Source organism: Hippichthys cyanospilos, chromosome 1 (assembly GCF_059441005.1).
Source record: "Hippichthys cyanospilos isolate Australia breed blue-spotted pipefish chromosome 1, RoL_Hcya_1.0, whole genome shotgun sequence".
In the NCBI taxonomy this organism is placed as follows: domain Eukaryota; kingdom Metazoa; phylum Chordata; class Actinopteri; order Syngnathiformes; family Syngnathidae; genus Hippichthys; species Hippichthys cyanospilos.
Genome location: NC_142369.1, coordinates 11,343,421 through 11,368,935, shown reverse-complemented (window position 1 = coordinate 11,368,935; position 25,515 = coordinate 11,343,421). Strand labels below are relative to the sequence as shown.

Sequence of the window (25,515 nt, the reverse complement as noted above, 5' to 3'; positions counted from 1 at the left end):
ACCCAACCTATGAAATTATGTTTTATAAAAGACTTTGACTAAATACTTTGTCTGTGGAAAATTTTGAGTCTCTTTGGCGCAAGTGTGCGAAGTGACAAGCGTCTCCAGTATGTAACCTACTCGGGATTCTTGTCCAGGGCAATTAGGTGCTCTAGAGCCTCTAGCATACAGTGGGGGTATAGCTCAGTGGTAGAGCATTTGACTGCAGATCAAGAGGTCTCCGGTTCAAATCCGGATGCCCCCTGGGTTATTTTTTCTGATTCAGCTAAGAATACATTTTTAAATGGAAAAAAAAATCTCTCCCCTCTGAGCCGCTCACTTGTCCACTGCTCATTTTTATGACTGAAAGTGTGTTTTTAGTCAAAGGGCATCATCTGTCGGTGACCTGCAGTCAGGTTGCAGCAGCTGGCCGGATCACACGGGCTACTTAGATACCAACCGCTGCACCTATACCTCAACATCATCCAACCCGTGAAATATCGTCCTTCGTCAAATGCAGCCAACCGATGAAACGGTGTACTATCACAGACTTGGCAGAAGGTATCCACTGATTTCAATTATAGACATCTGATTTATATAAAGACAAGAAAAATGACCCTGACGTGATTTGAACACGCAACCTTCTGATCTGGAGTCAGACGCGCTACCGTTGCGCCACAGAGTCTGTTGAAAGCAGTCCCTGTGAACATATAAATACAGTGGAAAAAGAATACTATGTTTTCTCCAAATTGTCTTTTTGCCGCATTTCCTGACAGTTCTGAGCATAACAAATACTGCTAAAGATCAAATTTGACCAGGGTTTCACCACAGATTCTATATGAAAACGCATATGTTGAGGTATAGGTGCAGCGGTTGGGTAGGCCGTGTGATTCGGCCAGCTGCTGCAACCTGACTGCAGGTCACCGACAGATGATGCCCAAGACTAAAAACACGTTTTCAGTCATAAAAATGAGCAGTCGGCAAGTGAGCGGCTCAGAGGGGAGAGATTTTTTTTTTTCCATTTAAAAATGTATTCTCAGCTGAATCAGAAAAATCACTTGAGGGGGCATCCGGATTTGAACCGGAGACCTCTTGATCTGCAGTCAAATGCTCTACCACTGAGCTATACCCCCGCTGTTGGCTCTGGCTCTAAAGCACCTAACTGACCTCCACAACAATCCCGAGTAGGTTACGACAGAATACTCTCACATCTGACCAGGTGTCGGTGACTTGCTTACGGGTCAGGATGCACAAGTTGTCATCAATTCTGTTCAAAATCATCATTTCAGTTCATGTTGTCATACATGCGTGTAATTTCTAGGACTTTGTCAACCGAAGTTCGATTAAACAATAGGCTATAATTACACGATCCGTTTACGCAGATCGTTTTGTGGGTGTGTCTTGTTCTTGATGGGGTTGCGTGTCCTCCGCAGAACCCTGGCGTGCTAAATGTCTTGCAGTGAGGGTAGTTTGTGTGCTAAATGTCTTGCAGTTGAGGGTAGCAATTGTAACGGTAATGTAATCGTCTCGGAAAATGCTGTACGTTTTATTTTGCGTGCAGACCTTTAAAAGTACATTGACCTTGAATAAGGATGGAAAATGTGACAACTGTTACAAATGTTATTCAATTGAGTTAAGCCAAGAACTTGAATGGAGATTCTGGTGGTTTTCATATTTAGCAGCAGGTGTGTTACTTTTCATAGTCGACATCCCATTGTTCAAGTGAGTCATAGTAATGTATTGTACAACTTAGTGGTAGATTTGACTGTACTGTACATCAAGAGATGTTAGTTCAAATCCAGAGTCACACTTATAACCAAACACACCCTTGTTCACATTGCATCTAAATGCACAAATCTGTTTTAGAGATTTGAGCGTTCCAACTGATGGCCAGTGAAGATTTCAAGCTTGATTTGGCATGTTAGCAAGTTGTTTGATCATTCTGTCAGGTGTCTTGCAGCACGGCCGCCTCTTTACATTTCGGCAGCAAATCACAGAAACCATATTAGGGCATTTGTGACTCCTCAATATTTCTTGAGCACTTTTTAAGGAAATGCATGTGCACAGGAACATGAACTCGGTCAGTTTTTCAGCATTTTGATGTTTTGCAGGAGCTTCGAGTATCTGGAAAAATTCTGTGGAATTCTGAATGTCTTGGTTTGTCTGGACACTCTGTCCAAACAAGGCCACGCAAATTAGGCCGAGCAGCAGGAATCCATCCCGCCATCCACGAATGATGTAACCGCCCTCGCTCTGACATGCTAACCTGCTTTTCTTGAGCTGGGAAAGATGAAATTCCACCGGCTATACAATTAGTCGTTTATTTTCCTTTGCGATCACAGGTTTAACGCACTGACACGATTTCAGGTTTAGTGACACAAATCTTCCCTTCATCCTGCTCCACTAGCACTTAATAGGAAAACGCGAAACTTCAGATATTCTCAAGCTCGTCATGTGGCTGTTACCGTCATGGTGATGAGTTTTCAGCAGCTGTTGGGGCAGATGCTTTTCCCAAGTCAATCTAAAGTGTGAATTCTTGCATTTCTCTAAACTTGACGCAATGCAAAGAAACTGAACAGAAGCCAAACGACCACTTTACACGTAGCTGTTTGATTTTAGTATTTCCCGTGCCAGTTTGCTTCCTGTTCTGTCTCGCAAGAGATGAAGGGGAAGATAGCGGGGAAACGATGTCACTTCAAACCTGTAATCTCAAAGGACAATAAATAACTCATTGTCATCTTTCCAGCCCTGAGTCCTCTTCCTGCTGTGAGAAAAAAGCAGGTCAGCGAGTAAAGATGAGGTTCTGTTACATCATCCGTCTTCCTGCTGCTGGGCCCAATTTGGATCCTGTTTCCACAACAAACACGGACTAAGACCTCTAGACATTCATGGAATTCTTTCAGGGCTCACAAATAATCGTCTAAGCCTGCGGAACATCAAAAGCTTGTAAAACCTACAGATGCTCTCATTTAGAGTACAGGGGTTTCTTTCAAAAGTGCAACAATTGAGGTCACACTTGTAGATAGTTGACATGTTAGATCGCTGCCTTTCCTTACATGGGGGAACTGCGTTTACATTTTTAGGCCGCATTAAAACCACAGGCTGAGACCTGGCCACTTATGATTAGGTTCTGGTGCTTCACTCGAATAATCTAGCACCCTATTTTAAGTATTTAGGGGGTATTTGGTTAAAATAATATTTTACAGGGGATACTTCATTGAAAACGCTTGAGAACTACTGTACTGATTTACAAAGACAAGCTTCAAATCACTTGGGCTATCATGCTAACGTTTACCACTAAGGCATAAATGCGGATTTGTTGTCATACCTTTCCAAAGATTATTAAGAGTCTCATCATCGCCTGGTTGTCTAAAGAGATGAATTCACAAGTTATGTAATGTCAGCTTTTTTGCTGTGCTTCCAGTGCTATATGGTCAAAAAGTTGGATTAAAAAAAAAAAAATCTTATATTTCAGCTTAGCTCATGTTGTTAGGTTTCCTGATATTTGTCAAACTTTCTGAATGAAAAGAGAAGGCCCTAACCGCTGTAAGTGAATGGACACAGAGCGTTCAGTTTAAAGCGCTCCGACCAATCATCTCGCCAGACCTCGCCCTCAGGGCCTATGTAGAAATCAACATGTACGTGTTCCTGTGATTGGATAAACTCAGCTGATAATCAAATGACATCCCAGAGAAAAGAAATTGACCCTGACGTGATTTGAACACGCAACCTTCTGATCTGGAGTCAGATGCGCTACCGTTGCGCCACAGAGTCCTTGACTGCAACTTCTTGTGTTCTGTGTTCAGTGCTTCAAAATGGCTGCTATGCAGCTATGTGACGTACCGGCCTTGTAAATAGACATCACACGAGCTCACATAGTACAATCTCACATTTCTCTCTTGCACTTTGTGACATGACTTGTTCGTTACGAAGGTACTTAAAGAATAAGATAATTAGATTAAAAAATAAATAAAAGGAAATAGCGCAAATCTCCGGCATTGCAGCAAGCCGCTAATGACTCCTGTTAGCGGCTAGCTGATGGGCATCGATCCACATGAGGTGCATTCAAAAACATTTGGACGTTTCAAACTCAAATTTTAATGTATATTTATTTATTTGTTATTACCTATAATTTATTATTGCTTTATTAATTCGAGCTTGTTAATTAGCAATGTCTTGCTGTTACCTGCTATCGAATTTACGTGAAAACACTCAAATAAGGAATGTGTCAGCACTTTTTTTTCCCGCTTAAAGCACCTTTATATTTTATCACCCATTTTAATACGTGAATCTCATGGAGTTGCCTTCGTTTAACTGAGGCTGAGCTTGCGCTTTGTTTAAGCAAAGGTTTTATGCTACCATTTTTTAAAGTAAAAATTCCTATGCGAATGATTGGCATGTAAGAAAGCAACAGAACAATAGCTGAATGGTGAGCATGCAAATGTTTCAGCAGGAGATCAGACATGCATTCCCCCACCCCCCCACACACATGAGAGGTTTGGTTGGGAGATTGTGGGGGGTTGCAGCAGAAATGTGAAGGACATGTCTCAGACATCTAGAGATCAGCCATTAACACCTCGGAGGAGACGTTTCCTACGCACATTTCCTCCCTTGATAATCAAAATACACATTTTGAAGTTTCTGCCGGCATGGTTTCTGACTCTTTTCACACAAAGGAGTGTAAATACACAAGGCTGTTGTTCTTGTGGCTCAACAGTACACGTCAAGCCTTTTCCTTCCTGATAACATTTTAATCATTATTTAATTCATCTTTTATTTATATTCCCCTCCACCCAACCCCGTGCGGCTAAGTAGGAAAAGTTGAATTGTATTTACAGTTAAAATGTATTTTTATAGTTGTATTTTTAAAACAATGTTATTTTATCGTGGAAAAATGGAATGCTTTTATACAGCACTTTTGTGCATAATGCTTTGCAGAAAGGTAGTGAGATGAAAAATAAAAATCTGTAAAATGCAGCCAAAAAAGAGACCAAGTTCTAAATTGCCCTTTTTGGGATATTTTGACCACTTTTCTTTTCTGCAAAGAAAGTATAAAAAGTTCTGAGGAATTGTTTAGCTTCAATGCTGCCTATGCTAACTATCAAAAGACTGTCTATTTTCAGAATAACTATTTAATGAATGGCAAAGAGGCCGGGCGTACACAGCTCGCTCCAGTTTTAACTGAATTCAACTAGTAAGTGTGCCAAAAGAAACCACAAGGTCAAAGGTTAAAAAAATACATTAAAAAAGAACTCAAGAGATTGACTTTACTGAATGAGAACATGAATTAAAAAAATATATTTCTGTAAAGCATACTTTCAAGCAGAGAATACTGAACAGCTTTACTTTATTGAAACATTCTACTTGATGAATTCGTGTGACGTTTGCTGGTCGCAAGCCTGATGACGTCACGTACTCACTTCACCCGGAAATAGCGGCGCTGTTTACACTCTTCAGCTCGCAGTCCAAAAATGAATCTACCGCCCATCAACTCCACTTCTGTGTCCACCACGAGACGTAAGAACATCTTATTATTTTTTTAAATTCACAAATCGTAATTATTGTTGTAACTCGTCATATTTATTCCGTCGTCTTGCATGCCGCCAGCTAACCATGCTAACAGCTACAACCGCGACTTAGTTTTGATATTTCGTGGACGCTTTTTTTTTTAAACGTGTTCTAGTGCTAACGTAACCATCCGTTTACGGGATTTGAAGCGTACGTTTCCCTGTGGGAAATATATGGAGAAACTTTGCGAACTTTACTGGCCAGTCGGGTTCATGTCGACACTATGATATGGTAGTACAGTAGTGCCAATTTTTTTTTGCGTTAAGGTATTGCGCAGATTTTAGGTCAGTAAGGTGCAGTCATTATATGTGAGGGGTAGATGTATTTTGCAGCAATGCACTGCAAAAATGCACGGAAAAGGAAGTTAAATTGAGTAGCTGCTAGGGCACAGCTAGTTAAGGAAAAACGGTAAGACTTCCTAAAACGTAAGACGTATAATTTGATCAATTATAATTGCCAAATGATTTGTTGATTAATGGGGAAAAAAGTCGTTAAGATACATTTTGAAACCGTTACTGCACTCATATTCATTTGAATACTAATTGGAAAGTGTTTTTTTTTTTAATGTTTTGTACTGCATTTTTGTCAGTTCATGCCAATGTTTACTTCTCAAAAAGGCTGTTTTGGAACATATTTTTGTGGAGTTACATGAAAACATATCCCCAAACTTTGGATCATTTGAATAGTAGTCATACCGTAGTTCACGTCTGTAAATTAAACCACTGCTAAAGCTAATGAATTATTTGCATGAAATCTCTTCCTGGTTTATTCCCGTAGAAAGTTTCCAATTTTGTCAACTCATAGAATTTTGAAACCCCGTTCATAAGCATTCATTATTTTCAAAGGCAAACGTGAGGCAGAGCGCTCGGTCAACTGGACGGCAGAGGAAACGCAGGTGCTCCTCTGCGCTTGGAGTGACCAGCGCGTACAAAAGAGTCTGTCAGAAAACCTGCGCAACCGGCATGTCTTCAAGCACCTGTCGGCTCGTATGAGCGACGTGGGCTTCTCCCGCAGTCCGCACCAGTGCCGCCTTCGCGTCAAAACCCTCAAGGCCAACTACGCCCGGGCCAAATTGCAAAGGAGCTCGGATGCGTCCCGGGCGTGCACCTTCAAGTACTTTGACCAGATGGACGCGGTGTTGGGGAGGCCGGCGGACGGCTTGCGCGTCGGTCCTGGCTTCCGTGCCCCTGTGGCGGAATATGGCGTTTTGAGATCTCCGGGAAATGAGCGCTTGAGCTCGTCCGAAGAGAAGGGAGGCCGCCGCCCACGGCAGTTGGACTTTCACGTCAAAATGGAAAACGATGAAGATTCGGAGTTAAGCGATGCCGGCTTCCCAGAACCCCGGCGAGAGAGGCGTCGAGATGTTTTTTGGGGATCCACCATCCATCCTCAGCCTGCTGGTATGTCCTACATGCTTTTATGTAAATAAAATAAAATCAATGAGTTACATTTAGGGTACCTTGATTAAGGAGATACGTTCTCGCAAAATAAATTAATCACTCAACAGCTCATCAAATAAGAAATCATTATTTTTTGTTTGAATCCCTAATTTAAAACGGGCCAAATCCTTGGAATTTCAACCTCTCAATGGTAAATATTCTCAGAGTCCTCCGTTAAAGCACTGATTATTGTGTTGAAATATTTGCAAATATTTGATTTTATTTTTCAAAATTATTGAAATTTCCATTCTGTTTTGGAGAAAAAACGAGTGGAATAAAGCATGGTTCACTCAATTATGAAAATAACCGTCAGTTGCAGGTGTAGTTATGACCCTTTTGTCAGCGGATATTGAAAGTCGGGGTAAAATGAATCCTTGGGTAATTAGATTCAGATAAATCCTTAAGCTTTTTTTTTTTTGCCCTGGGTATTCACTTATTAGGGTACAGTACAGTAGGTGTCAGAAAAAAAAGTCACGGAAATCGCAACAATTCTTACTGCTCTGCATGACTGTAAAACAAACCATAAATGTGGTGTGAGGGCTATTTCAAAATAAACATCAATTTACCAAATATATGGACATAAATAAATTGAAATGCATTTATTTTGAAGTTGTTCCTGGTAGCGTGCCCGACCTTTGGGACACCAACAACACAACTTTATTCTGCAATCACATTCAATTCGCAATACAAGGCACTCACAAACAACTTCATTGTGCTGCAATTCACATACTGCACAAGTTGCTAGTATTTACTCGTTGCTTGACCTCTGTTATTGCTCTGTCTAGCACTAATTAGCCGCTAGCTAGCAGCGCTCGGGTGCTCTGCACACTTTTGATGCTAACAGCCTGACACAGCTGCCTTGCCTACTGATTTTAAACAAATTTTGTTGAATCAAATGGTTAGAGGGAAACCTTCCGTCTCATACACCAAAATGTACAAGGCCGGAAAGTAGTATGCTAAAGTTGTTTAAAAGTTGGTCATTCATGGCTAAGTTTGGTCTTCTGTGTTTATATTCAATTTCACCAAGCAGAAGAATGTTTTTAGTTTTATCCAAATATTTAATATTGAGTTTGAATTTTGTGTAGGGTATCAGAATACCAAAAAGATAGCTGCATTCATAATTGGAACTACTTCAACAATACTTACCGTCACGTATTCCCTTATTCCCTGTAATACCTATTGGTGGAGCTAAGGCAATCAACAAACAAGGAGGAATGAGGGTCAACTATTGCTATTTGTCAAAAATATTGTATCTGTTAGACCTGTTACCTTTTTAACCAATAGTAAACATCGCAAAGCTTTGTTGTCTGATAAAATTGAAAACAAATGATGTCACCAATTTTTTTAGTGACGATGCATGTGTTTATTAAAGAATTAAGGCCCGCATCATTCTTATAAATATTGTAGCCGTTCCAGTAAGTTGGAATAGAATGAGGACTACTGAAATGATAAGAACTAAAGCAAAGAAGCTTGGAAACAGCGGTGGTACGTAACGGTTGCTCTATATTGAGTCTTTCTCATGTCCATGTTTTCTGTGTTGAATGGTCACGTACAACAAATCTTCATTCTCATCAATTGTCACCGAAAGTTTATTGATACAAAGTAGGAAAATTCAACTGCGCGGTTTCTTAGAGAAGCTCGATCATCAATCTGGAGGGGGCCTAGAGTAGAGCCACTGTTCCTCCCCTCCCCATCAAGAGGAGCTAGATGAGGTTGCTCGGGCACCTAGTTTGGATGCCCCCCCTCGAAAGTCCCACTGAGATGAGGCCGCCTCCGGCAATGCCGGTGAAGCTAAACCTCAGAGATGCCAAGACTCTTCTCGGCAGGGCTAGGAGCACCTCGGGATCCCCCTGGAAATAGCTGGACGAAGTGACTGGGGAGACAAGAGACTTCATAGACAAAAGACAGGACAGGCACGTATTTCTCAGATAAGGTTGCACTGAATAAAAATGTACTCTCGTGATTAACTGCCACGTCCAACTGGCGTTTTTCCATGCCCCACTTCAGAGCAATGTGAATATAGAATAGCAGTGGGAAAAAAATCCTAAAAAGATTTGATCCTTGGCCCATGACCTGACCTTTGACAAGGGGTAGAAAAAGATAAGGAAGGCAGAAGGAAAGTACAAGTTTAGTAACACATTCCCGACAAACTTCTTAGTACCTTCAACTTCCGGCATGCTGAAAACAGAAGCGGAAACCGACAGCCCATATTCTCTCTTTAGGTGTATTTTATCTAAGAGGAGACTAAGGTGGAGATTATGGTTCATAAGTCAAGCGCAGTGTTTGTAAAGGTGCCCTTAAATATATATGCCCTTATATATAAAGATGCAGGTTTCACCACTAACAAGTTGGGGCGGAACAAAAATAGTTTGAATTGGAAAATGTTTTAATTAGAAGATTTTAGTGCATCAAATAGAACCAAATTAAACCCTTCCATGTTGAAAAATCGGGTTATATATCAAATTGTTTTTTTATGAGAAAAATATATCTTGGGTGGCTCGGTATAAGGGCGATTAGAGTTGCGAGTTCAATTCCAGCTGGCTCTGGCCTTCCTGTGTGGAGTTTGCATGTTCTCCCCGAGCCCGTGAGAGTTCTCTCCAGGCGCACTCCGCCTTCCTCCCGCACTGCAAAAAAATGCATGACAGGTGTATTGGAGCTACTTAATTCAGGTGCCTGAATGGTTGTTCATCACTGTGCCCTGCGATTGGCTGGCAACCAGTCTACTGACTGTATAAAGCTGAGATAGTCGCCAGTAACCCTAGGTGGGAATATCACATTTACCAAGTTCGTTCATTATGTCAGTCAACTGATGACAAAGACATTTAAATCACAATTAAGAAGACATCCACTGACAGGAAACGGGGCGATGCAGCAAAGTGGAGACTCGGGCACAACACCGCAAATTGACTAGCCCAACAATTCTCAAATAGAGGTTTTGAAGACACTTCGGGGAGCTATATGAAAATTTAAACTGTCTAATTGAATGCATTACTTTTTCTTTTCAAATTAAGAGCAGATTGAATTGTAATACAAAGCAACATCTTGTTGGATTGTGTTTGAGTGACTCCTTTGCAAAAACTTGTGTGCCTTTTGTTAAATATTTGATGGATGCTTCAGACAAATCAAATAAAACACGGGGTAACGTAAGCGGTCTTCTGAAGATGCTGAATAAAATATGGCCCGATAACATCCCAAAGGTAGTTCTAAAGCCGTTTACACTATTTTGGGGTAGTTTGCTGAAAAAAAACATCCAACTAAGGAATACAGTCAAGCTGGGCGCCTTGTAACCCGGGTTTCCTTGTGTCACAGTGCCATCCTTTGATGTTGCCAGCTCCCCTCCCCCATCTTCCGCGATGACCACACCGGTCTCGCCCGAGGGCGGGTCGGCGGCGGCCCCGGCGGCTCCGGCCCGCCCCCAGGACAACACCCGCATCGAGCACGGCCTCCAGCACCTGGCGCAGTGCTACCAGCAACTGCTTTCGGAGACGCGGGCCCTCCTGGCGCAGCTGGAGAAACAACGGCAAGAGCAGGCCACCTGGCACCAGGAGCTCCTGGGCCAGTGGCTCCAGCGGCAGCGGGAGTCGGCCGAAAGGGAGGAGAGGCGGGAGAAGGCCCACATGGAGCACCAGATCCAGGTGCTGGAGCTCCTCACCTGTCTGGTTCGGGAACAGTCGTGCAAATGCGGGGGCGGGACCGCCGCCGCCACCGCCACGCGAGCCGCGGAGGTGTCGACTGAACTTCATCACATTTTCACCAAAGGGGAAAATTAACATTGCCATTGTGATGTGTTATGGACATTAAACAAAATAAGGTCAGCCGACTCTTCCTGTGCTTTTGTTGCTAATCGCGACATGTGGCAATTCAGATTGCACTTTTGGAATATCAACACTGTGGAATATAAAATTGTTTTCAAAAGATTTGATGAGGGTTATTTGGGGCACAAAATCTCTCTCTCGCTCTCTCTCGCTCTCATTCCTCTCTCTCTCTCTATATTCACTGTATAAATATTTCTGTGTACGTATATACTGTATATGTAAATATGCAGTGTGTATGTGTATATATATATATATATATATATATATATATATATATATATATATATATGTAAGTGAATTACTTTAAGTAATGACTCATTTTTTTATACATTTAAGTAATCAAAGTACTAAAGTAACCAATTGTTTGAAGTTCTAAAGCAGGGGTGTCAACCTCATTTTTATCGAGGGCCACATTGCAGTTATAGTTTGTCAGAGGGCTGGTATGACTGAAAAACAATAAATTCTAGGTGTGTTTGTCACACTTTTGACTAGTTTTGAAATCAGAGAGACGGAGGGCTTGTTTTTTGTCCCCAAAATATTTTAAAAAGCTGAAGACGTTACAAGTTTGGTATTTTAACCAGAAACTTTGATTCGAATCATCATTTCGCGGGCCAGATAAAATGATGAGGTGGGCCGGATTTGGGCCCCGGGCCTTGAGTTTGACACCTGTGTTCTAATGTAATTTAGCTACTACAAACTGGAGTAATCGATTAGGTACTGAAATACCAACTACAAGTTGCATCACGTACTGAACCTGCATCATGTTTAGGTACTTAAGTACCTGATGGTACTGAAGTAATAACTTGTACTTAAGTAAACAATTACTTTGGGTACAAAAGTCTAAAATTACTTTTGGTACTAAAGTACCTAAATGAGCACTTTTAATTTATAAAGTTATTTACTATAATACTTCATTACTTATGAATTATTTTGGTACTTCTACAATTAGTACCAGCCATTTTACACACTCTTAAGCAAACACTCCAAAAAAGGAAACAGATAGAAATACTTACCTTGCATTGTGGACTATTAAAAAAAAAAGGGAAGTTCATGAGCAGGCCTGCAAAAAAATGTTTGAAGAAGCCATGCCCAATAACACACCAAGTCTTATCATTTTTGTTTTTATCATTTTTAGTAGCTGATTTTCATCCATTTTCCAGGTGTCCTTACTGACAGCTGTTGATGAAAAAAGTGGCCTTGTATGTATCCGAATTGGAATCTTTTCTGAAGCGCTTATCGGAGTGTGATTCAGAATAAGGACGTGGCGTCACAAATGACGTTTGAAGTAATGCTGTCTCAGGAAATGCTTCACTTATCTGCGTGATTAATAAACAAACATAAACATCTCTGTAAATATTTAGATTTAGTTGTCATGTTAGAATTTTAATCTCCCATGACTAATAGGGTTATTCATTGTTTAAAGAAACCCGTAAAAAACTGATTAAATCTGTCATAATCTTATTAAACAGCAGTTTTGACAAACATTTATTTACTTCGTACCACAAATTAATAAAAAAAAAACGATAACACATACATTTAGTGTTTTGATTCGTTATTATTTTCCGGCTGACGCTTTATAGACTAAAAAAACAAAAACAAAAAACACGCAGTTCAAGTGATAATTCAAGTTTTGGCCACCAGGAGGGTTTGCGTGCACCTGCGGGAACGAAAGCTTCAACGTATTCACGAACATTTCTCTGTCCCTAACAGTAGGCCAAATTACAATTTTTATCTCTGTCCCACGTGGTTTCTGTGGTGACCCTTCCATGCTCCTTTCGACGAAACGGATACTAATTTCTGAATTTCAGAAACTAATACGTGCAAAAAGTGATACGAGAGTAGCGCAAAAAAAAACCCTACGTGAGGGAAGCGAGACAATAGAGCGAAAGAGAAACCAATCGGAGGGTTGTTGGGCGCGGCTGGGCGGCGCACCTCTCTTCTGATTGGCTGCCGGCCTCGCACTTTAAAGCTGCCAGCTACGCAATGAGATACGGAGCTCATATTGAATCAGAGAGTCCAACCGGACACATCACTAACTCGCGCCGGAGATCACGCGCTTTCACGCGGATTCCGCTGACCGCGTACCCCGCTGTTTTGTCTGGATCTTTTTTTTTTTGTGAGCTTTCAATTTTTCTGATTGCATTGTTCAGCCTTGCTAATGCTTTGACGCTGACGTGAATTGGACAAAAGTATAGGGACACCCAGAGGAATTTTTGGGGGGTTGGGTGAAAGGACGCACGCGCACCTGGAACGAAGGTAATCTGAATACACGTTTGTGTGCGTGTTAATTTCAACGAAAGTATAAAAAAAAACGGGAACAGAAATATGAAGTTAACACATACTAGTAGAATGGGTGTCGGAAAAAACCCTAAAAAGTAATCATATAAAAAAATGAAAACAAAGGGTAACATTTGAAAGGTAAAACTTTTTAATTAAAAAAACAAAAGAAAATTCGCAAGATGAAAACAAAACAAAGAAAATATTAAAAATAGAACAAAAAATTAAGATACACAGTGACCAGTTTCACTAACAGTATAAAACAAATGCAATTAAGAAAAAAAAGAAACAGTGAACAACTTGGGTGGAGAAAAAAGTAAAATACAAATGTACATTCACACCACTCATGAATGTCAAGTGCCAGGTGGGGAAAATAAATGAAATATTGTGTACATTTTGTGTACTTAATGTTTGAACACAGAGAGTGACTTATAACAAATAGTACCTGTTATTGATTAAGTGCCTTTGGGTCAACAAGGGCCACCGTAGCCTTCCCAATCTGCCCTTAATACACTTAAACACTTGCATTGATTGACACATTTCACACTTGTGCTGTAATTTGAATCAATGGCTGTGTGTTTTCAATCCTGGTGTTTGTTTGGTGGCGCGTGCGCGCACACACACTCGCACACTAGCACACCTTGTGGCTAAGAGGATTCCCTCCATCTCTGCTGCAATTTAGTAACCAAATTAATCCCTAACTTGACTTGCTCTTCTTCCATTTTTTGCGCTTGCAAAATGCTAAATGATGTGGTTGCGGATTTTTAGTTTAGTTGTTTTATTATTAGAAAGTGTCATAGGGTGTACCTAATGTTGTGGCCTGCTGACCTCCATTGTGATCATCCTTTGCACATTTCTACTTAGCTTTCTATGAGGATAGATGGACTAGCACTGTTTTATTTCTAGATTTTCAAAACTAGATTTTAAATATTCATTTCATAGTTTGTCAAAGTGCATCGATCAGGCATTTATTTAGTTTTCATACGGCTGTCCTGACAGTCGGGAATCATGTGTTGGCAATTTGTGAGTTTGTGTGCAGCTGAATTGTGACCGTGAGTCACCACGACAGTGTCGCATGCTGCCTTTGGGGGGCGCTGTCCTCACCGTCCATGTGCGAAACACCGAGCGAAACCTCAGTTGCAAATTTAAGCGCTGGCTTCCAAGATGATTTGAATGCAGTGTCGTTAGAGCTGTTAGCGGCTGTTTGTTTGTAGTGTTAAAAGTCCAACATCAAATCAATAAAGGCCACTCAACTGATAGCAGCACAGTTAGCACCTGCGAAGGTGCAAATGAAAACGTCGGGTAATGAAAACATCAGCCAATGGAACTTTTATTTCGATTTAAAAGAAAGGCCAAAGTGTTTCGATTTTAAAGTTAACGAAATAAAAATATAATGCAAATTTTTTTTAAGTTATGAAAAACACAAATAAATCAAGTTGCTTGTTTTTAAACCCAATGTATTTTTATGAAAATGGTTATTTAAAAAAAATCATTGACAGCTAAGAAAAATTACCAAATTATATTTTAGATTTGATATAATTATTTGATTTTTACTCCTAAAAATCCCTGAATTAAAAAAAAAAAACTGGTTTAAAATTCCCTTTTATGTAGATTAGAAACTGAAGGATTTTATTTTGGCCCAAATAATTGTCTTCCGAAGTGGTTCAAAAAAACAACTCTCGCGTTCACATTGACATTTGAAAATGGATTCATTTCACTTTTGGATCAGTTTTTGTCCAACAGTAAATTAAAATAATCTACACTTTTTTGGGGTTTGGGCAATTTGAAAAAAATATCATCATCATCATCATCATTTGTATATTTAGAAATAGGAACCTGAATTGAATTAGTTTTTAACGTGATCCAAATTCAACGTGCTATAATCCCAATGTATCCAATTTGTCCTCATGTAGCCAGATGGCTAAACACACACAATTTAAACAAATCCCCCGACTAGCTTGTTTGTTTGTTTGCAACCGGCACCCTGCTAGCTAACAAGCTAAATTGATGGCTGCATGCCAAAACAAATACAATCTGGGGGTGCCCCCATCTATTGTACCCCCTCCCCCCCGAACACCTGGTAGCCACATGCCAATCATCTTACACATATTTATGTGATTCTGTAAAAGTAACAGCATAATTTGTGATTTTTCAGATTTTTTTTTTTTTTTACTTTTTACTGCTTAAATGTACCATCAGCTAAAATGTCATTCATCCAAAATATCGCTCGTATAGTATTAGGTTAAACAAAGAGCCTACTTCCAATTGTCATTGGGCCCTATTGATCTCCGCTCTGATATATTGGATCAAAGTACGACACTTGATCCAATCCACGGAGAAGGCCCCATGTGTCTGAAATCACTTTCATCTTCACATGACATCATACCGCCTCCGGCGGTTTCCGATTCGCCCTTTTGTCCCAAGTGATGTCACGCTCAACGTTCCCTCTTGGCTTGTTTCACCCGACCTGATCAGACAAACGGAGAACAATGTAACACCTGATACTTCATCCCAGACGCATTCGGGTGCGAGGGGATTCTTCCCCCAAAGTCAGTTTCATTCGGCAGCGTGACGTTTGCTTGGTATGTCTGTCGCAAAAAAAAAAAGTCTCTGGAAGCTATAGTCAAAAAGATGCAAAAAATCTGAATTTAGGTACTAGTAATGGATTACTTTTCTTCAGTACGTAAGTCATCACTTATTTTAGATAAGCACTAAAGTAACTGATTACTTTAGTACTTAAAGGTAAGTGATTAGGTTACTTTCGTTTGTAATCACTCAAAGTAATTGAATACCTCAGTACCTAATTTATTTAATACCAGCCTTTTTTTTTTACCTTTCTTTAGCCAAACGTTTGGAAAAAAAAAAAAAAAGAAACACGTAAAAATATGTCTTTGGGATTGAATGCGTGAAATGTAATTCACTTAAACACAAAAAATATGTCAAATTGTGATGCGTTACGGATCATAGTTATTTTCAAGAGTAAAATATTGTTGTTTTTAACAAAAGATTCAACTAGAAAACATCTAAGAGCCAATCTTTTGAACGGCTCATTTTAGCGACTGGTTTGTGAACAAACGGCTCCCTTTTAAAGAGCCCAAATTCCCATTCCAGTTATTCTTGAGTTCTTTCTTTCAGTTCTTGAAATCGATTCCACTTAGAAATGTGAAACTCGGTAGATTTGTAATGAAGAGGTCCACAAAATTTTTTTATGGTCATATGTTTGTACGTTTTGAAAATTCAGCCCCGAAATTGAGGCCCATGAGTAACATGAAATTTGGTAAATATGTCTAATTTGACTAAACCCATAAAAAAAGTCTCAAGACGCCATGCCAGAAAAAAACGGCGTACCTCTACAAACTTACATTCTAGGGCCATTTTGTGACAAAAACCAACTTCTGTCTTGGGATGTGGAAATGAATACCTCAGACAACAATGTGATGAAAGAAACCAACACAAACGCCCTCACATGAAGTCCACGTGCGTCTCCGCTATTCATGAACTCAAGTGCAGGACATTTCCATAAGAAAAGAGAGCGAGGCGGCGGGAACATCTGCCACGCCATGTGGTGGCCACGCTCACAAAGATAAAAAAAACCCTTTAATGAAATAAAAGTCCGGCTTTGTTTACATTTTAGCCTTTAGCATGTTAGCATAGCCAGATCACTGACAGTTTGTTCTTGCTGCACTGGTGAGAGCTAGATCTTTAACGTTGCCTCGTTTGATTCTTAAAGGGGCAGTGTGTAAGAGTTAGACAGTTTTTCAGTACGGACAGCGGGAGGTGCTGCATTTACCATTGTCCGTAGCTATAACAAACATGGCCGCCTCTGAAGAAGTACCACCGCTCATGTAAGATCATTTAATGAAAACTAGACCTATGATTTTTTTTTAAAACACACTGTTGGTCATTAAGAACACATTCATTTGCAAATTTTTGAAAGTTACAATCATTTACTTTATTACTTTTTAATGAAAAATGGTCTAAATCTTACACACTGTCCCTTTTAAGCTCTAGCTAGCTGGCTAAAAATCAATAATAAGCTTTTCAATTTTCAATTATGTTTCTAAAAGAGTAGTTCTGTTTTTGCCTGCTAGTTGTTTGTTGTTCTGTTAACAAGCTAGCAAGCTGTTTTGCTTTGTTAGCTGTTAGCATTATGTTAAAAATATCCGTAACCCGTTTTTTTTTCTTTTTTTCATTGAAAATTCTTTGTCTTTTTTCCTATTGAGCGTCAAACTGAAAACTTTAAACACTTTAAAAAAACATTCTGAACTTTATACGATAAACGTTTCATAGTAACGCCTGTTTGTTTTGAGCCCCTTTTCACCCGTTTTCAACCTCCTCATCTGGTTAGTCTTTTTCGGGGCGTCGGCTTGTGCTCTTTTAGCTTCCTGTGGTTCTCGGTGAGGTCGCGGAGGGTTCAGTTTGGCAGGACAGCGCAGAGGCGTAATAGCGGTAATCTCTAATCTGATGTGGCGTTCATGCTCTTGCGGACCGTGGTTTTCCTCTTCGGCGCTCACGTCCAAACAAAGCAAATCCAAAAGGCTGTTCGTTTTAAAACGCTCCACTGTGCGTCCCAAACAAAAACGTCTGCTGTTCATTTTGGAGCGTCAGCGTCTGCGGTTCTGACCCGTTTGTCTTGCTTTTGCAGGACAGCAACAATATGCCTCAGACACCGCACAGCGCCGGGGGCTACAACAAAAACCTCTACCAGGCCAAGGAGGACGTCTACTCCGGACTCTACTACCATGACAACAACCTGGCGTCCGGATCGTTGGAGGCCCTCATACGACACCTGCTCCCCACAGTCGACTATTATCCAGATGTGAGTATTATCTGAGCGTTGTAGACCCACAAAACGTTTTATGAAGCCCAGCAAGAAACAAGTCCTTCATTTGATTTCGTTTTAATCTTATTTTAACCATTTCCAAACCGGATTATTCCCCTTGCAGAGGACTTATATCTTCACATTCCTGCTGAGCTCTCGCCTCTTCATCCACCCGTACGAGCTCATGTCCAAAGTGCGCCACCTGTGTGTGGAACAGCAGCGACTCGGCGACCCCCAAGCCGATAAGGTGGGCGGCTCACTCAGGATCCAGGACTCAAAACTTTTCCCCAATAGCGAACTCACAAGTCTTTTGCGCCTTTCCAGATACGACTCAGGAAGATCACTCCGAAGATTCTCCAGCTGTTGACGGAGTGGACCGAAACCTTTCCTTACGACTTCCGAGACGAGCGGATGATGCGCAGCCTGAAGGAGCTGACACATCGGCTCTCCACTGGAGATGAGGTGGGGACAGGAAAAAAACGATGCTGGTGCAAAGATAGCCTGTTTGTGTCACGTATTCATTGGTTTAAAAGCCTTCTAACAAACAGTCGTCTTTCTTAGCTTCAGCTTAATAGCAGCAGTTGGCCACCTGTTAGCCTCGAGTCACCTGTTAGCATTGTGCTTCTAGCTAGCACAAAACATGCAAAAAAATGTTACTAAATGCTAAACTAGCCTGTTTGTGTCATGTAGTCACAAGGTTAAGCCTTTTAACAAAAAGTACTTAGCATAAAGGCAGCCAATTATTAGCTTAGAGCATTGTCCTCATAGTTAGCATAACGTTAAAAAGGTGATGCTACGCTAGTTTGTTTTTTGTAACGTATTAAGTCACTTAACAAACTTTAGTTTTTCTGCGTTGCCTGTTAGCATTGTGCTATCTGTTAGCATAACAAATGAAAAAAACAACTGATGCTTATGCTAAGCTAGCCTTTTCATGTCATGTATTCACACAATTTCACAGGGTTAACCTTTCAACAAACAGTAGTTCTTAGCATGAAGGCACCAGTTAGCATTGTGCTGCTTGTTATCAGAACAAATGAAAAAAAGCTGATGCTAATGCTAAGCTAGTCTATTTGTGTCCTGAATTCTTAAAGGTAAGCATTTAGCAAATTGTTTTTTCTTAGCCTCAGCAGAATAGCGGCACCTTTTAGCCTAGAAGTCACATATTAGCATCGTGCTACTTATTATCATAACAAATGAAAATAAAACTAATGCTTACGCTAAGCCAACCTGTTCATGTCACATATTTACGGCTAAGCCTTTTAACAAACGGTAGCTTTTTCTAAGCTTCAGCATTATAGCAGTAGTTAGCCACCTGTTAGCATGGATTCACCTGTCAGCAACGCGCTACTTGTGTTTCTATCTTGGGAACCGGCTGTTTGTTTATTGGATTGTTTTGGGGGTGTTGGATGCTAACAATAAGGCAGCAGGAGGCGCTTGTAAAGAGCAGATGGGGAAGGCAAACATCCATCTGTCAAAATGGGAGGATGCCCCCCCCACACACACACTCATTGTTTGCTGTGCAGCTTTCACATGACTCGTCATTGGTATGGAACCCCTTTTAATCTCAAAATCAATATCTGACACATTAACAGCAACCTCATTAGATAGACTCTTATTTCCTGAGGCGCCAAACTTGCCTTTTGCCTTTTTATGTAGCTGCATTTTAGGTTTTTGTCATACAGGTGATTATTTTTTTTTTCATATACTCTAATCCTACTCCATTCTAATCCTATAGTAAATTTTCTTATATAGTAACATGACTTTAGCTCAAAATGGAGAAAATTACAGCAATTTGAATATTGGCAAGCTGATATCCGTAGTTTTTGAGAAAAAATTGTTGCTGTTGGCGCATTTGTTATTCAACGGTGAGCATCTATTTAAACCTTTTGGCAGCTGGGAAATAAAAGTAGAAATTTTAGTATAAATCCCAAAATGAACATCTTTTGATTTGTGAAAGCGCAGCACATATATGCAATATATATATTTAGTTTTTTTTTGTTTTGTTTTGTTTTTTTTTTGCTAAAATTTGGTATTTTGTTCACATTTTACTCACACATTGAAAACGTGCATATTTGTTTTGGTTTTTGTTCCAAAAAAAATTGCAACGCCACGTGGACTGAACTGATACTTGAGGTCCCTCCATTCACATGTTCGCGGAAGTGACTCAGCTTTAGAAAAAAAAAAAGTCTGCGAGTCATAAGACAAGTGGTCTGAACAAAATAAAGGCACCTTTTAGTAGATGCTGAGAAGTACATACGTGAGAAGTCCAAGCAAAAGTTCGAAGTTGGCCTGGAGCAAATCCTGCTCATCACATTTGCGCTTGTTTGGGAACATTTTGTACATCTGGCCGAGGTGAAAGAAGGATTCGCTGTAGAACGTCTGTTCTACACAACTAATTTTATTAATGAAAAAAGCCATTTCCACTTATTTTTTCAGAGAAAAAATGCTAGCATCTTCCAGCTTTTTTATTGAAAAAATTATAACTTCAATTTTTAGTCCTTCTACTTTTCTAAACATAACTTTTTTAAATTATTGTAAATGTTATGGGGTAAAATATGGTTAGCTTGTACCATACTGACTTAAAAAAAACTGTAAAAATAAAAAAATGCCTTAAATGATGCAATTTTCCAAATGATATCCAGTTAGCATATTGTAAAATTTTAAAAACTTGTCACTCATTTTGCTTCTATGAACTATTTTGTCTTTTATGAGAAATAACTCGAGTGTTGCGGAGGTCAGCGAGAAGCCATCGATTGTTATGTCTCACGGCACTGGAATCCAGTCTGGCCATGCCTGATTGGCTGAAAATGTCATCACATGGTCGCACCCTGGAAAACACTTGTGGTTGTTCCTCCCTAGTGAGGCTTGTTATTGCCAGGGTTTGTTTTTGCAGACTTTGGAAGCCTCAAACTTGTGCAGGATGTGGTGCTAACAAACCCACAAAGTCAAACATATGTTGGCCCCCAGCCTTTTTTTTTTTTTTTAGCCCCCCCCCACCCCCTTACGTAACCAAGTAAAGTGTGTCATTGCTGGAACGGTTATCTAATCTTGGCCTCTTGAGAGTCCGGGACGTCCAAGCCCCTTTGGCCCCCGAGGCCGGGGAGCCAAAGGTCCGCACGTCCGCGGGGGAGGCCGCGTTCATCTCCATGGGAAAGGCTTTGCGGAACTGACCCCCAGATCCACGTTGTGCTGCGCAAACATGGGCGGCGACGCCTTGCGCCGGTGGTTTTTGTGGGTTTGGACCAGCTCCGTTCACATGTCAACACTTTTAATATGCTTGTTTAAAAAAAAAAAAAACGCCATATGATGCTGCCTGAAAAAAATGAATATTCTTTTTGAAAAGTCTAGACTCGTCAATAGAGGTCACCAGCGGTAAACGTGCATCATTACCCCGTGTAGTAACAGTGTTCTGCTAGAGACACCCGTTGGGGGGAAAAATGTCCAACATAGTGAAATGCATTATGGGAGTTTTCAAATTAACGTTCACATTAGACTGACAGAAAGTCAAGAAAGTAGCGTTACTGTTTTGAGTTTGTTTTAGGTAAAAACAAAAATCTGTAGGTTTTATTGCACAGTCAACAGTGTTATTTACATAGCTTCAATAACACTAAAAAAAAAAAAAATCTATTAAAAAAAAAAAGCGGTATACATTGTGTGACTGCAGAAAGTCCACAAATTCTTTTATTCACATATAAACAATGTGCATTACAAATGTTTTGCCATGACATTAGCGGTTAAATCTCTCAAAACAGACTTTATTTTGGTAATCATTAAAAAGGTTTATTTTAAATTGAAAATGTAGCAAATCTGAAAAACAACAAAATATTGATTTTAAGATTGTAATTAAAAAGTATGAAAAATGTTTTTGTATCTTTTTCCCTCAAAAGCCCAACTTTAATCAGATGATATTAAGGTGTTTAATTTTTGAAAGATTTCATAATTAATCTTAATATTATACCTATAAAAACACTTTTTCATTTGCTAATTCTAGAAATAATAAAAGAGCGTTTCCACTTTCTGCAGTGAAATCCTAAAACATCTGATTGTTCTTTTAAATAAAAATAATAAAAGAATAAAATAATTAAAAATCACAATGAATATTGTCTTATTTTATTTTTAATAAGACCAACTTTGTTCTTTAATGTCACTATTAAACACAAACTTGCAATCCAGTAACCAAAAAAAAGCAAAAACGTTTTTATGGTCACTGTCTGCAAATTGTAGCTATTAAAGTAACATGTAATCTTAGTTACTTTTCAAACAAGTAATCAGTCAAGTAACTCAATTACTTTTTCATGGCAACTGTCTCAACACTGGTCACCACATTAAGTAAAAAAAAAAAAATGAAGACCACCAAACTGACAGCCATTTTCAGCAAGAAAATCTTCATATTTTATATTTTGTGTAATGAATCATTTTCCAGGTACAATTCATACCTTCATAAATGTTTTTTTGCTGTTTTTTTTTTTTAACAACTAATCAAACCTCATCTTAAGTGTCACATGACCAAACCCAGAAAACAGGCTAGCCTTGAATACACGGGAGGTTATTTTCAGGTGACAGCAAGCGGAAAAATGTCTTTTGAAAGGGAGTAATTATACATGAAAATAATTGAGTTAATTAAAGGCTATTAAACCTTTACTGATGAAAACAGCTTCATCATTTAGTATCCCTCTAAATATATGTGTGTTCATTTTGATTTGATCAGAACAAATAGTGTTGAAATACAGTAGGATAGAAAGTTGTTTCGATTCCGCGACAACCAAAAATCTGGTCTCCAGTGCAATAAATTGTCCCAAGGTGCGGCTCGACTGACCGGATGCGTTTTTCCTCCCTCTGGCAGATTTACAGGAAGGCCGTGAGTCAGCTGAGCCAGGCTCTGATCCGGAGGCTGACGGTCCTCAGCCAGTACGAGGAGGCCCTGGTCAAGATCAACGCGGCGGCGGCCGAGCGCCTCACCGTCCTCAAGGCCAAACCCCAGGCCGCCATCCAGAGGGACATCTTGTCCATCTGCAACGACCCCTTCACCGTGGCCCAGCAGCTGACACACATAGAACTGGTGAGAAGCTACATTGAAATACAGCTGAGTGGTCCCTGGGAAAAGAATATGAAGCCTCATGAACCACTTGAGATATATATATATTTTTTTACTCCTCTGGATGGTGCTCTTGGTTTACGAATGAAGGCTAATGCACTGGAAATATGTTAATCCTGCGCTGCGTTTTTAAACCGGAGGTGCCTTCCAGAGGAGCAATGAATATCAAAGGTGGTTCATGAGGCTTCATTTTCACATTACTACTGGATTTTGTTTTATCTTAAACAGTCCAAAGTTAGGGGAATTTTTGTTGTCAATTGTGGTCTGGACATTTCTTAACTCTTTCAGTGCCATAGACAGGAATTCTCGTCTTTTAAAATAATAAAAAAAATATAATACATGTAATTCAAATACGTTTTTTATGGAGGGTAGCTGACACCCTTGACTAATGCTTACCTAATAAAAACCCTTTGAGCACTGTAATAACTTTGACCATTGGATGGCATGTGTTGATCACACATTTACCACATTTTTAAAAGTTAAAGACAACTTGCAAGTTTGGTATTTTATTCAGAATCTTGAAGTCAAATCAACGTTTATGGCGCCCCGAGCCTTAAGTTTGACACCTCCACCAGATGTTCTCCCAGAGGAGACTCGGCTGGGTTTTATTTAAGGATTTCGAATGTTACTTTTGCTTTTTTCAGGAGAGACTCGGCTACATTGGACCCGAGGAGTTTGTCCAGGCGTTCGTCCAGAAAGATCCGATGGACAACGACAAGGTAAAAAAAAAAAAAAAAATCCCTGAATAAATCAGCAGATAAGACATCTATTATGCAATGTTGTGGCTGCGGTTTGACCCACTTTTCAGGGTCCAGACGGATGGGGAGTTTACACAACGCGCGGCGACCGTTTCGGGTTCACGCCGGGGTCGGGTGACTCCGATAAACTAAAGAAATGAAACCGCTGGGCCCGTAAGAATAGAACAATTACAAAAGCACTCAGCGATTTCCTTGAAATCCCGGCAGAATTTTGGTTTAGGTGGGCATCGCTTAGCAACCGCAGTTGCCGCTGGGGTAGACGGGCGGGCGGGAGTGTGCTAGTCTGGTCTGGCTCGCGGGCTGCTAGGCAACAGGCTGATTTGGGATGCCAGGTAATGAGAAGCGAGGAAAGCTTGCCGTTGTGCCTCGGGCTCGCCGCAACGGCTCCAAAACTGGCATAAGACCAAAAGGGAGCCAGATGAGTCGAACACAGAGGAAGGAACCCTAACCCTTTTTTATGGTTTCACGCTATGATGCTTCGCTAAGAAGCGTAGCTGAAATTGAACTGGAATTTTTGTTATCGTTGATGCAGAGCCACTTCAGTGACCACAAGAAGGCGGCCAACCTGGAGGCCTACGTGGACTGGTTCAACAGGCTCAGCTATCTGGTGGCTACCGAAATCTGCATGGTGAGGGACTCACACTGGTAACATGGGATTTCTAGTAGTCGTCGCCAAGTAACCGAACTCCCCGCCGCCCGTCCCCCGAATCCGAATGGACTCTATCGACGCTTAATTGCGTTACATAGCCTCGTAAGTTATGGTTAGTGTTAGCAACCTTTGACACGTTAGCTATAGAGCTAATGGACATTTTAGTCACCAAGTGGTCAAAATATACTTGTTGGAGTCTAACTTGCTTTCAATTTGGATCTTTAACCGCTTAAATAGCTTGTATTGCTATATCTGTTATGGTTAGCATTAGCAAACATTCAATGTCAACCTTTTTTAGGTTTCAAACAAAAAACTATTTTCATTACGCTATAGAAAAAAAAAGACTATTTCCAATCCCTAATGCACTTTCAATTGTAGTTTATTTTTTATTGATCCTTAAAGGTCTTTTGTTGACATTGGTCCTTCAATGTTAGCAAACATTAGGGTTAGCTTTGAAGCTAATGGCTGATTGAATTAACAGTTAGTTGATTTTTTTTTTTTCCCTGTTTTAAATGTTATTTTATTTGCGCTTAACTCATTCAGTCCCAAATGGATATTTTTACATATATTTTCAACTTCTTGTCCAAAGAAGTCTAAAATGGCTGGTACTAAATGAATTTAAGAACTAAAACAATGACTTACTTTTAGGTAGTGATGGGTTAATGACGCCTCATGAACCACTTGTGATATGTTCTTACCCCTTTAGGTGGTGCACTTGGTTTACAAATAAAGGCTAATGCAATGGAAATGTATTCAATTACTTTTGAATGGTTAAACCAGGAGTGCCATCTAGAGGAGAAAAAAAATATCACAAGTGGTTCATGAGGCTTTATTTTTCCCATCGCTACTTTAGGTCATTAAGTACTAAAGTATTTGCTTACTCTAGGTACCAAATTATTTAAACAATCGATTGGACACATAAGTAATCAATTACTTTAGGTAATTACGTACTATTGTAAATTTTTACTTTGATTATTAAATTATCAAAGTAATTGATTACTTTCAGTTAGTAAGAAATGGATTACTTTAGGAAATTAAGTAGCATATTAATCAATTACTTTAGGTCACTACATACCAAAAAAAAAAAATCTATTACTTTAGGTATATATATAT

At 39.9% G+C, this 25,515-nt stretch overlaps 2 protein-coding genes and 4 non-coding genes across 7 annotated transcripts in view; 3 read left to right on the top strand and 3 right to left on the bottom strand.

Annotated features, from left to right (window-relative positions):
• rasgef1ba (RasGEF domain family, member 1Ba) overlaps nucleotides 1–25,515 on the top strand; it is a 42,728-nt gene that overhangs the window by 11,441 nt on the left and 5,772 nt on the right. Inside the window, exons 1-7 of one of the 2 annotated variants that reach the window (XM_088432227.1) lie at nucleotides 12,791–13,057; nucleotides 17,724–17,897; nucleotides 18,025–18,147; nucleotides 18,225–18,362; nucleotides 22,744–22,959; nucleotides 23,640–23,714; nucleotides 24,286–24,381. In XM_088432227.1, coding sequence (XP_088288353.1) covers nucleotides 17,736–17,897; nucleotides 18,025–18,147; nucleotides 18,225–18,362; nucleotides 22,744–22,959; nucleotides 23,640–23,714; nucleotides 24,286–24,381 — 810 coding nt within the window. In that variant the 5' untranslated portion in view covers nucleotides 12,791–13,057; nucleotides 17,724–17,735. Of the gene's footprint in view, nucleotides 1–12,790; nucleotides 13,058–17,723; nucleotides 17,898–18,024; nucleotides 18,148–18,224; nucleotides 18,363–22,743; nucleotides 22,960–23,639; nucleotides 23,715–24,285; nucleotides 24,382–25,515 lie in introns of those variants that run through there. The other variant, XM_088432219.1, reaches the window with a different exon arrangement.
• Nucleotides 173–244, top strand: trnac-gca (transfer RNA cysteine (anticodon GCA)). The gene has a single exon. It is a non-coding gene; the product is annotated as a tRNA-Cys (tRNA).
• Nucleotides 593–664, bottom strand: trnaw-cca (transfer RNA tryptophan (anticodon CCA)). Its single transcript has one exon. It is a non-coding gene; the product is annotated as a tRNA-Trp (tRNA).
• Nucleotides 1,041–1,112, bottom strand: trnac-gca (transfer RNA cysteine (anticodon GCA)). The gene has a single exon. It is a non-coding gene; the product is annotated as a tRNA-Cys (tRNA).
• LOC148429116 (uncharacterized) lies at nucleotides 2,045–10,801 on the top strand. Its single transcript, XM_088430729.1, has 3 exons — nucleotides 2,045–5,496; nucleotides 6,393–6,947; nucleotides 10,296–10,801. Exons 1-3 carry the CDS (start codon nucleotides 5,451–5,453, stop codon nucleotides 10,754–10,756), a joined length of 1,062 nt encoding a protein of 353 aa, XP_088286855.1. The 5' UTR covers nucleotides 2,045–5,450; the 3' UTR covers nucleotides 10,757–10,801.
• On the bottom strand, nucleotides 3,682–3,753 carry trnaw-cca (transfer RNA tryptophan (anticodon CCA)). Its single transcript has one exon. It is a non-coding gene; the product is annotated as a tRNA-Trp (tRNA).

Coding starts and splice junctions, on each gene's coding strand:
- LOC148429116 (XM_088430729.1), top strand. CDS start 5,451: ATGAATCTACCGCCCATCAACTCCACTTCTGTGTCCACCACGAGAC. Junction 5,497..6,392: donor TTCTGTGTCCACCACGAGAC/GTAAGAACATCT, acceptor TTATTTTCAAAG/GCAAACGTGAGGCAGAGCGC. Junction 6,948..10,295: donor CATCCATCCTCAGCCTGCTG/GTATGTCCTACA, acceptor CTTGTGTCACAG/TGCCATCCTTTGATGTTGCC.